This window comes from Aphidius gifuensis, linkage group LG1 (assembly GCF_014905175.1).
Source record: "Aphidius gifuensis isolate YNYX2018 linkage group LG1, ASM1490517v1, whole genome shotgun sequence".
NCBI lineage: Eukaryota > Metazoa > Arthropoda > Insecta > Hymenoptera > Braconidae > Aphidius > Aphidius gifuensis.
This window is the reverse complement of record NC_057788.1, coordinates 2,417,241-2,429,959: the sequence shown is the minus strand read 5'-3', so window position 1 is coordinate 2,429,959 and position 12,719 is coordinate 2,417,241. Positions and strand designations below refer to the sequence as shown.

Here is a 12,719-nt window from a genome sequence, read left to right as displayed (position 1 = left end):
CCCACAATTATATATTTGATAACAGAAATTAAAATGCTTCAAATGATGGCATATTTTTCGATTTTTTTTTTTTTCTTTTTGCAATTTACATAATGCATTTTATTACAAGTGGGTTTATCAACAATTAACAATTAATTATAATTATCATTTTTCATTTTAAAACGTCAAGATAGTGATTATAATATTATCAAAAAAAAAAAAAAAAATCATTTATATATATCTAATGAATGAGCTAAATAAAAATAACATGTTAAAATATTTTGAGTTTCGACTGGCAGTCAAAATAATTGGCAATGTTAATCGACTTGTTAAAAAAAAAACATTATCTTTTTTTTTTACGACAATTTATTGGTTTTATTAATTGTATATTTTTATCTGCAAATAAATTTGTCACAGCCAGTGTAAAACAACAAATACTCTATGGCTTTATTTGATAATCATTTTGAATTATAAATTTTTTTTTTTCGATCCAATTTCACCAAATAGTTTTATTGATTCTTTATACCAGTCATGTAGTCAATGACATGGACAAATTTATTTAACACGATTTTAAAATAATAATTTTGTTAGTTTATTAATTATTTATAAATTATATAATCATGATTTATATTTTAATGTAAATTTTTTACGGGTAATATTATCTACAAAAATAGTTGACTGTTTATTTTTTTTGTTCTTTTTTTTTTTTGCTACAACAATGATCCTCATCGGGTATCTCTGAATCTATTGCTATAAAATTATCATTTTTTTAAATATTTATTTAATTTTATTTTTTTAACATCATCTATGAGACACTCAGTCACGACTTTTCTTCACGTTGATGCTAAAAACTTTTGTGCCAGTTTTAGAGATACCGATTCTCACGAGTTACTTAAAAAATAAACACGATAAAGCAATAAAACGACCAGAGTATAGCAAAAAAGTATTTTAAATCATCAAAAGTATTTTATCATTTATCTTTAAATTGCTTTATATACATGTGAATGTCATTCAAATTGAAATGACACTTTCAGTTATCCAAATAAAAATAACAAAAAACCTCTATTATTTTTATTTTCTCCAATAAGATTAATTCTGTAATTACTGAGAATTATAATAAAAAATAATCAATGAAAATTTAATTAATCACATCAACAATGATTTGTATTAAATATTCAATTTTAATTATAAAAATTGCCTCATAATTGCTTGAATAGGTATTTTTTAATTTTTTTTTTTTACGAACGAATTGATGATGTACTTGATGAAGATGACACAACACGATTTAATTTACTGTCAATGATTATTTCATCACCATTTCTGATGTTATATCTGTACAATTGTTTGCTGGGATATAACATTTCTTCAGGTCCATATTGTGTTTTCATTACCTAAAAAACAAAACATAGAAAATATTTATCAATTTATATTACAATATTTATTTTAAAAAATAAATACCTGATCAACATAGAATAATCTCATTTTATTTGCTGGTATTTTAACCATAGATTCCAATTTTGTTTTTAATTCAAAAACTGTTTTGTAAACGTCGACACATCTCATCTGTAACAAAAAAAAAAAATAATGAAAATCATTGTGATGTAGATTAATAAATAAAAAAAAATAATAATGATAAACCAACCTCAACAAGATCACCATATGTGAATTTAACCTTGACTCGTTTTTCTGGTGTCAAATCAACATGAACTAATGGATCCAACTTTCCGTGTATACCAACAAGTTCAGCGTATCTAAAAAAGATAATAAAAAAAAATTGAAAATATATGAAATTGAAGTTTATTTTATAATTTGTTTGTATATTTATCTATTTGTTGATGATGATTGAAATTTTAATTGGTTAAATGAATTTTATTACCTCTCTGGTCTGTCAACTTCCGTCTTGTCCATGTAGTAACGAATAAATGCTCTTTCAGCGTCCTCGCGTTCTTGAGCAGATATAACACCACCACCATTTAATGTTTCCACATTTGGCAATCTGGCAATTAGTAATTGACGCCTTTCGTGTTCAGTATATTCTCGAGGACTCTAAAAATACCATTATAATAATACATAAGTAAATAAACAAATTTTAATTTTGATTATTACAATTTAAAATTAAATAGTTGAAAAAAACTTGTTTATAATTATTCGAGGATTTTAATTGATAAATTGTTTTATTGAGTAGAAAATTAAGTAATTATTTTGAAGAAAATTTAATTTTTTGTGATATAGAGATAAATTCAAAAAGAAAAACAAGACATCCGGCATAATTATTGAATTTAACTAAAATATAAAATTGAAAAAAATAAATAAAAATGATTGAAATTAATTTTTAAAACTTTTAGAATAATAATATTTAGGTATCATCTAAATACTAGATGCATAATTTCGTAAAATTTATGATTAGAAATATTTTTTTTTAAGATGACAACATTTGGCAAAAAATATAGAATTTTAAAAAAATCATAAAATTGAAAAATAAAACTAGAAATAATTGAAATTAAATTATAAAAATTTTAAAAAATTTATATTTGAGTGTGGTTTAAATTTTAGAAGAAAAATTTTATGAAATTTTTGCTTAGAAATAATTTTTTTCAACGATGATGACTTTTGCCAAAAAATACAAAATTTGACCAAAATATAAAATTGAAAAAAATAAATAAAAATAAATGGTAATTAATTTTTCTAATATTCAGGATAATTATATTCAAGTATTGTTTAAATACTAAAAGCATAATATCATGAAATAATTACGTAAAAACATGTTTTTTAAATTTTTAAAAAATTATCAATAAATAAAAAATAATGAATTTTCTAAAAAATCACCTCAAAAAGTGGACACCCTTGCATTCTCAATGATTTCAAAGCTGGAAATCTAGCAATTTTTTCAACATCATCCCAAGCTGATAACAGTGTACCATTAACATTTAAAAATCTCAACATATTAAATGGATCATGTGCTGATGCTGCTGTTATAAATTCACAATTATTAAACAACTCATCATTATCATCATCATCATCATTAATTTTACCATCATTATTTCTAATAATATCAATTTTATTATTATCATAATTATTATTAATATTATTTTTCATCGACAATGATGTTATTGGACATTCAGCCAAAACAAGACTTTCCAAATTTGGAAATGCATAACCAAGTTTAGCAATTTCATACCAATGTTCAATTGGATTACCAGTAAAATGTAATTTTTTTAATGATCTATTAATATTATCATTATTTCTATAATCAATATCAACTGTTTTAAATTCATTCAGTGATAAATGTAACTCTTCAAGATTAATTAATAAATTTACAAGTTGTTGTACTGTTAACCATGATACACGTGTACCATTTAATACTAAATTTTTTAATGATAAATAATTATTATTTTTAATAATAATATTATCAGCCAAACTATTAAAACTCAAATTGACAAATTTAATTTTTGGCATATGTTGTAATATTTCAAATACATGATTCCACTTTGATAATTTATTTTGTGCAAGATCAAGTTCTTCAACATTTTTACATTTATTACGTAGTTTTTCAGTATCACTACCAGCACATTCAATATTACAATCTTGCAATACTAACAGTGCTGGTACAGTATGACGTGGTGATTTTTTTGGAATAAATATACTAACTGATAATGCTGATTTTGGTGATACTGATAATTCTGTTTCATCATCTGTTAATGAACATTCTGAACAATCATTTATTGTGTTTCCATATTTAAGCTCCAATGCTTCCAGCAAAGACGGCATTTTTAAAGCATTCTGTAACAAAAAAATTTTATAAAAATTAATTTATCACAATTATATTATTAATGTATATTATTTTTTATTTCATTTGATTATAATCTTTAAATATTTGTCCCTTGTGAAATCTCTATTAAATAAAATTTATCTCAAATGAAAAGGAAGGAAGAGAAAAAAATTTTATAAAATGAAAAAAAATTGTCCAAGGCAGCAACAGAATCTTGTCTGACCATATTCGTTAAGGTCATAGCATTGTCTCGTTGACGTTGTTTATTTAAAAATATATATTTTTTTTTTTTTCTATAATGAAAAACCGGTACTATGTATATAAACACCATCCAAAGAAATCCGGCAAATATGTTTGACTCACGTTTCGTTAAACTTGGCTTGGACTTGTTCTGTTGTTTTAACAATCTTTTTTAAACATAAGATTGATACACTTGTGGTAAATTGTCTATATTGCAGTTTGTTAATACATTCAAAGTATACATAGATTTAAAGATATAAATATATAGATAAATTGATACCCGAGAACCCAACGAAATCGCCCACGTTACATGCAAAAATTCAACATCAAGCAACTAGATGAAAAATAAAATAAAGAAGAAGCCAGATACTCGTAACCGGTTTAATCCACTTCAAGAAAATTTAGTTCGTATTATTTATTTTTTTTTTTTTCTACTCTTTTTCTATTTTTTTTTTTTATTTTTCTATTTTTATTTATTTATACTTTTTTTTCTTTTTTGTTTATTCATTTCCAATGAGTGCTGATGTTTTAATAATAATCAGTTATTATTTTTCCTATCACATCATTGTACATTAATAAATTTGTAAATATAATTTAATAATTATTCATAAAAATTATTTAAACAATAGAAGTTATTTTTTATTATTTTGATGTATTGGAATTTTATTTTTTTATTGTATTGGTAATTTTAAAACTGTTTATTCCATTGTTTTAAATCAAGTTCAATAGAATAAATATTATAAACAATATTTTAAGAAAAATAATTTATAAATTGTGGGTAAACACGTGTGTAGAAACTTGAAACAATGCAGTTGGGAATTTGTAATTTTTTTTACCGTCTTATCCAAGGTCGATTTGAATTTTATTCTTATCTCATTTTTTTTTTTTTTCTTTCTCATCAATTGTATAATAATATAATTTGTATCTATAAAATCGATGAATTTTTTTTATAAAATTAGCTCGATCAATAAATGTTTTTATTATTTATTATTTTTTTTTTCTATTAAACAGATGTTTATCGTAAATATTTAAACGGAATTACGTCAGATCGACAAAGATATATAATGTAACTGGCAATGCTCCAGAATCTTATATAAAAAATTGAAAAAAAAAATTTTTTTATACAAAAACGCGGAAATAAAAATACAATATTTGCATCATCGTGTTTATGAATTTTTTTTTTTCATTTTAAATTCACATAAAAATTTTAGGATGATAGTGAGTGCGCGGGAAAATTAGGGAAAGTGTCTTTTAAAATTGTTGCGGTTTTTTAAAAAAAAATAAAATAGATAAAATTGAAAAAAAATATAAAATCTATCACTTGATTATAATATTTAAAATAACATTTTTTTTTTTATTACAAATAAAATTTTATTTAATATATTAAAACTCTGTGAAAATTATTTATTGTAAAATAAAAATTAATGTTGCATTTGATCTACTTCCTTGAAATAATAATAATAATTTACTTCTTATTGAACTTTTGTTTTTTATATTTTATTTTTATCTATTTCAAGATGACTGTAGTAGCATTATATTACAATAATAATAATAAACTAGTAGGATATAATATTTTAAATGAAAATTTTATTTAAAAAATTTCAAAGACTGTTTTGCAAGTGTTCATATATATAATCATGTCTCATAAATTTATTTTCAATGTTTATTAAATTTCTATAAAATAACAAAATGGTCGACTAAATTAAAACATATAAAAAGTAAATTTAGAATCTATTATTTTATCAATAAAAAATATATAACAATACAAAAAGTTATAAATTTTAAAACAGAATATTTGGACACTTTTAAATATCAATGAAAAAAAAAAGTACATTTAAATTACCAATAAAAGATTTAAAAAAAAAACAATAACAATTTTTTAAATTATTAATTCAGAATTTATATTGAATGAAATTTAAAAAATTATAAGCGAAAATCGAAATAATAATTTTCTATAGTTATTTTCACTTTGCACACAATTTTTCACATAAAAATTTTAAATTTTATTGACCAATAATTATCTATAATAAATAAATGAATAAAAAAATTAAACTAATGATTTGAAATTAATATAATAATTTAGAGAATTATAATGATTTATTTATGTAAAATATTGTAAAGTAGAATTTTTTTTTTTTTTAAATTTAATGAGAAACTATCGGTTCAACGTCCATTATACTGTGTAAAATAGACTTTCTCTATGTACAACTATATGTATTTTATATTTCTACAGTTTGATTATTTGTGTATAATGTGATGATACTGTTGTTGATCATAGACATTCACGAAGGCCTGGAAATACGCGGTGCATTGCTCCGAGTGTTGGGGATCGTGACAGTGGACGGGTTATATACCTTTTATTTATTTTTTTTTTTGTTCATTTATATATACATTATACACTTAAATATATACACACACGCTTTATACAGACAGTAATATTAAATATCACATCCAATTGTTTAATGCATCAAATAATATGCTCATTTTTTTTTTATGATTTTTTTTCTACAATTCATAAACCCAGTAATAAATATAAAAATATTTATTTGAATAAAATTTAATTAAATTGAATTATCTATTTTTATACACAATAAAAGTTTCAAAAATATTTAAAATAAATTAATCATTCAAATAGTATTTTATTTTAAATAAAATGTCATTATTTTTTTGATAGAAAATTAATTAAATATTCAAGTGAAAAATATATTTTAAAATTGAATAAAAATATTAAATTTAGATCAAATAATTTAATAAATTTTATAAATTCAATATTAATTAATTTATTGTTAATGTTTAATAAATATTTATTAATTTGTTTATGATAATTTTATAACTTCCGTTAAATTAATCTTTATTTAATTTACACTTTTTTTTTTTTAATTTTTCACAAGTTTTATATTAAATTTGCTTGTTTTTTTTTTGACGGATATTCAACGGTCATTAGCTATTTTCTATATTCCCATGAGAAGGCTTATCGATGGCCAATTATGTAATTACACACGTCATGCAAACCATGAATTTTCTCTTTCACTTTCCGAGATTTATAATATGTACATTTGAATGTAATATTTTTTATATTTATTTATAATTCTTTATTATTTATTTTCAAATGCATATCCTTTTTTTTTTTTTTGCAATTATTTAAATGTTTCTTATCACTGTATATACTGGTGATAATTTAAACCCGGATGCTGATGCTCATGAGTGGATTAAATGAGATAGACAGATGAATTGATATTAGTATTTATGTGTGCATATAATAATATTTGTTTTATTGTATATATAAAATTTAAATATATTATAATCATACAAATCAGTAGATGAATAAATTTATTTATTTATTTATCAATATGACATATTTATATTTATTTCTATTGGCTAATTCATATAATTTTTTCATAAATATTTCAATGAAAATAATCAAATTACATTGTCAATTTTAATTTAAATTAAATGTAAAAATTGAATCAATTTATTTGAATTAATTGAGGGGTTTTTTTTAAATTTTAAAATTATTTTTATGCAAAATCTAGTTGACAATAATGTTTAATAAACTATTATTTAATATTGAATAATAAAATTAAGTATATAAAATTAGCAAACGGTATTTACTGCGTGAGTGTTTTAATCTCTAAAAATATATACTATTCTTATTGTTTGAGACGTGTGTTTTAAAGTTACGAAATGTCAAGACAGAAGCATTCCCAGTGACTAGGTCACTTGAGAATCACGTTGAGCCACACACCAACGTGAGTGCTTTTAACAATTTACTTCAACCATTCTTTTGTGTTTTAATTGTAATAATAATAAAATAGTTGAATAACAAATGAATAGATAAAATTAATAATAGAAATTAACAAAAACGATTTACAATTGTAAAAATATAAATTACAAACTGTTATCATTAGTAAATAAAATATTATTCATTATAAATAGATACGTAAATTTTTATTACAAAATGTAACAATAACAAACTTCAATGACTTTGTTTCACTTGAATCACGTTGAAAATAACAAACAGATTACAACGTGTGTGCTTTTTACAATTTACTTCAATTCAAATTCTTTTGTTTTAATTCAATAATAAAATAGATATACGAAAATAAAAATAGAATAAGAAAAAATAGAAATACAAAAAAACATCAATTGCAAAATATATTACATCTTAACAAATCAACCTTCGAAATAATATTTCCTTGATAAATAGAAAATGATTATTAATATTTTAATAAAACATCATTTCAAAATATAAATTAATACCATATGATTTTTGTTTTTAAATAAATATAAGGTACAAATGAAGGTCGTTATGTGTGTTTGGAAATAGATTTTGATACACACAGTACAAAATTAGTATAACGATGACCCAAATATCCAGATGTGAAGGCCAACAAAACTAGCATAAATATATCAACTAAAATAGACTCAAAATAAAAGATTTTTTAAATGAAAAAAATTGTCCTATATTACACTTAATAGTATACAAAATTTATCATTTAAATAATGTCATGATTAAGTTAAAATAATAGTCATTTTCAAAAATTAACAAAAAAAAAAATGAACAAAATGAAGAGATGAGAAGTGTTGATGCACGGAAAATACCGCGTGTTAAACTGCGCACATAATATACATGTGTACATTTATATGTGTATATATTTGAACATTGAAAAAGAGTGAGATAAAAAAAAAAATTAAATGATAAAAAAAATAAATAAATAATTGTGTGCATGGAGGGAGCACTGGCTCAACTGAAGGTTAGCAATACTCAGTTGTACATACACGTTTTCTTTGTTCGATTTGCCGACTGACCAATGGCTCGCCTTTTCCTCCACAAATGAGTAAATTAAATAAATAAAAAAACAGGGTAATTTATATACAATGATGATAATAATAACAACAATAATTGTTTTTTTATAATTTTTTTTTTTTTATTAAAATTGGATAGGAAGTTTTTAGTGTTTTATTTTTTTCTCTTTTTAAGTTTTAATTTGAATCAAAATGATCTAGAGTTCTTTCACTTTGACAAAGACCATTGCCATTCACTTCCTCAATAGTAAAAAAAAAATAAATACATAAATTGATAAATTATATTATTTAAAAATTAAAAATTTAATTAATTTTCTTTTTTAATTGTACTTGTTTATTTTTTTTTTTTTTAAATTAAAATAAATTAGCTTTGCTTGTTTATGATAAGTAAAATAAAAATATATTAGTATTTTAAAATAATACTATCTTCATTATATAGTAAAAATCACGCAATGATTAACATTTGCTTCTTTTTTTTTTTTTGGTCAATTAATTTTTCACAAAATTTGAAAGTATCAGTTTTAAGAATTTTATCTATTGTTTTATTTATTTATTTTTTTTTTGATAAAAAGTTTATTTATTTTTACTATTGTTCATACTATTTTATCAAGTATTTTTTCTATTTTTTTTTTTAGTTAAAGAATGTTTATTTTACGATGTAAAACGATAAGAATTTAATTTTTTAAATACAATTGTATTTAAGGCTGCTTTCGTGTGCGCTTGCAGTTAAAATACCGTGCGAAAAAAATGTGATTTAAATTGTGGGTACTTTCGAAATTTGAAAAATAAAAATAAATAATAATAGTAGATTTTTTTTTGTGAAATTAAAAATATTTCAAGTAGAGTAGTGTGTTGTATTTTTAAATTTTATTGGCCGTCGATCCAGCATGTTTATCGTCATGCTTTGGTAATTTGTAAAATTTATTTTACAATCATTAGAGTGTCAGTCAAATAGCAAATTAGTAATTAGCCAAGACAAATAATTTTATCTAAAATATTTTTATTACTTGAAAAACAAGTTTGCCAATTTATTTCTCTTTTCTTTTTTCAAACTTTGTATTATATATTTAAAAGTAAATTTCAATGATAACAATTACAAATTTAATATTTATATCAATTTATCATTAACACGTAAATGCACTGTCTGTTGACTAATCTAATCGACCACTTTATTATCAAGAATAATTGCAAACCTGATGGATAAACAAAAAAAAAATCTTATTTATTTTAAAACGCGGAAGAATGAAAAACAGATAAAAAAAAAATGATAATAAAATGTGGCTTTGTTTAAAATAAGATAAATGTATTAAAAAAAAATATTTAATATATTTTTTTTTTCATATTTAAATTAAGCAACAAAAATATAAAAGTTCAATGTATTTAAATAATTTCAAGCCCATGTTGCAATACATTTATAAAATATAAAAATAAACTAACCATTTAAATTTTTTCATATATTAAAAAAATAAAAATTAAAAACTAATGAAACAGCATTAAAAATATAAAAATAATTCCTCTTGACCCTTGATTATTAATTTGAGTATAATTGAGAAAAAAAATTTATAAATAAATTTCACTCAAATGATGACATGAAATCTTGAAAATTGACTCAAGTACTTTCAAGAAATTCAAGCCACCTTAATTTCACCGAAATAGAAAAATTAGAAAAAAAAAAAAAAGAACAACCAGTAATATTACTACCTCCAAGTAAAATCTTACATAACACAATTTTCCATCGTGTGCAATCACTCATGCAAATCGTCGATTAACACACCAAGAATTTATTTAAAAAATATTAAAATAAATAATAATTATTATTTACCAAAGAAAACGAATAAAACTTGGATGAAGAAAAAAAAATATACTACTAAAACTAAATGAATAATAACTTTGTTAAAAAAAAATAAAAAATTGTGAATAATATTTTTTAGCAAAAGAGGAATAATAAGATACTATACATATAATATTTTTTCTACGCCTCATTTGTAGAGGCAGTGTACTCCAAGAATCGATCATGTCGACCCAACTTGGGGTCAAGAAATTATTATTTTTCAAACCCACGTTGTCTTTATAAATTATTACCTCAAAAATATTTATCAAAATTTAATTAAAAAAAAAACAAAAAACAATCTTGACAGTTTAACCCTCATCGACATATAAAATTTTATATATAATTTTTTATTTTTTTTCATCAATCAGGTCATGGTCTAAACACAAAAAAATATCTCTCATAAAAAAAAGTTAATTTAATAAAAAAAACTCACTGTTGTTTAACGTTGTTTTACAAATAATTCCTTGTCCCTCGAAGTTGCACCTTTTTATCCTCTTCAAGCACACAATTTAAATATTAAAAAAAAAAAAATATTTAATTATTTTTCTAGTTCAAGACAGCACAATATTTTTAATTAAAAAAAAAAAAAAACAATTTCTTTTCTAATTTTATTTATCTTCACAACTACTGCAGCAGCAATTTATGATATTTAATTAAAATAAAAATTGCAGAAAATGTAAAAATTATAAATTTGTTTTGTTTGTTTTGTTTTTTTGGACTATTATTTGTTAGTAAATGAGGAGGGATAATAAATGGGGGGGCCTGAAATAGGCCACAATGTGAAAACGTACAAACGTACTGTTTGCCGTTCACTGATGAACTGGTCTCCTTTGTTTAGTAAACAGAAACAGCTGAGTTGCCTTCCCGAGTTTTGCACTATTGCATGAAACGCAATTGGAGGTGGAATTTTTTGCATTTAATATATATATACAGTGCAGTTTGTGTCTTTTTATCGACCGTGCGCGCGAGCTTGTTGCTATAGATATTAAAATCAGTAGTTATGGTCAATGGTGGGAAGACGAGAGTTACTCTACTGGTGAAGGGAAAAAACCGTTCAGGGACAGACTAAAATTATTTACATTAAATATTATTAACAATAGCAAAAGAAAATATTTTTAAAATGACAAAAAAACAAATAATTTATCAATTTATTTTAAAAATTTTTTCATTAAAGCTTCAATTGATTAATTTTTTTGTCATTTTTATTGATCAATTTTTTAAATTTTAATTGGATTTACTTTACCTTTATAATTTGACGTAAAAAAATTATTATTTTTTTTCTTTTTATTAGGATTTTTTTTGGGATAATAAATGAAAAAAAAAAAAAATGTTTTTTTGCTTAAACAATTTTCATATTATTCATTGATACATATATAAGATCCATTTTTTTTTATTTTTTAATTTTTTTAGGTTGACATACTAACAGGGTTAAATTCAACTGGTCATTCTTTTTTTTTTTCACATTTTTACTTCTTTCTCTTCTCGCATTTGTTTAAAAAAAAAAACAAAAAGTTGCAATTAAATATATTAATTAATATTTGAATAATATACATGTGATTTTTTTGTTTTTAATAATATTTTTCTTACATTTTTGCGTTTGATGTATATTATAACGCACTACAGATTAAATAATTTTGAGTTTCATTTTATTTTTCATTTTGGAGTAACACTCAAACCGGAAAACGTGACTTTCATAATTGGTAATATAACTAAGTCTAAAACATTTTTGTTCAACAGTTTAATAATAATTAATATTTCATTTTTATATTGAGAAAAAAGTCTAGGGTTTGTTCATTTTTTTTTTTTTATTGTTTTTTAATTGGTAACATTATTTATTTTTTTCACCGTTGGTTTTTTGAATAAAGATTCAATTAATTTCTTTACTCTCAATATTAAAAAAAAAAAATCTAATTACTTTTATGTTCCATTAACAATGTCCTGTTATTATTTGAATCCTTTTATAAATTTTAATTATTGTTTTTCATTTTTGGATAATAACATTAACTTGATTCAGCTTTTTTATCAAACATCGATGTTTAATTTGAATTTTAATTATCAACAATAAACTAGGTAACATTTTATTTTATAATTTAT

General features: G+C 21.6%; 1 protein-coding gene across 1 annotated transcript; it reads right to left on the bottom strand.

Annotated features, from left to right (window-relative positions):
• Window positions 1-6: 6 nt before the first annotated feature.
• Window positions 7-11,583, bottom strand: LOC122860892 (tubulin-specific chaperone cofactor E-like protein). The gene is made up of 6 exons (XM_044164944.1): window positions 11,059-11,583; window positions 2,806-3,759; window positions 1,856-2,025; window positions 1,622-1,730; window positions 1,438-1,542; window positions 7-1,370 (listed from the first exon to the last, which is right to left on the bottom strand). The coding sequence occupies exons 2-6, from the start codon at window positions 3,745-3,747 to the stop codon at window positions 1,218-1,220; spliced, it is 1,479 nt and encodes a 492-aa protein (XP_044020879.1). The 5' UTR covers window positions 3,748-3,759; window positions 11,059-11,583; the 3' UTR covers window positions 7-1,217.
• Window positions 11,584-12,719: the final 1,136 nt, after the last annotated feature.

What these genes read in the sequence shown, in the direction of transcription:
- LOC122860892 (XM_044164944.1), bottom strand. Translation starts at nt 3,747, where the DNA reads ATGCCGTCTTTGCTGGAAGCATTGGAGCTTAAATATGGAAACACAATA. An exon ending in CATATGGTGATCTTGTTGAG is followed by an intron (nt 1,543 to 1,621) that starts GTTGGTTTATCA and finishes TTTTTGTTACAG; the next exon opens with ATGAGATGTGTCGACGTTTA. An exon ending in GATTATTCTATGTTGATCAG is followed by an intron (nt 1,371 to 1,437) that starts GTATTTATTTTT and finishes TTTGTTTTTTAG; the next exon opens with GTAATGAAAACACAATATGG.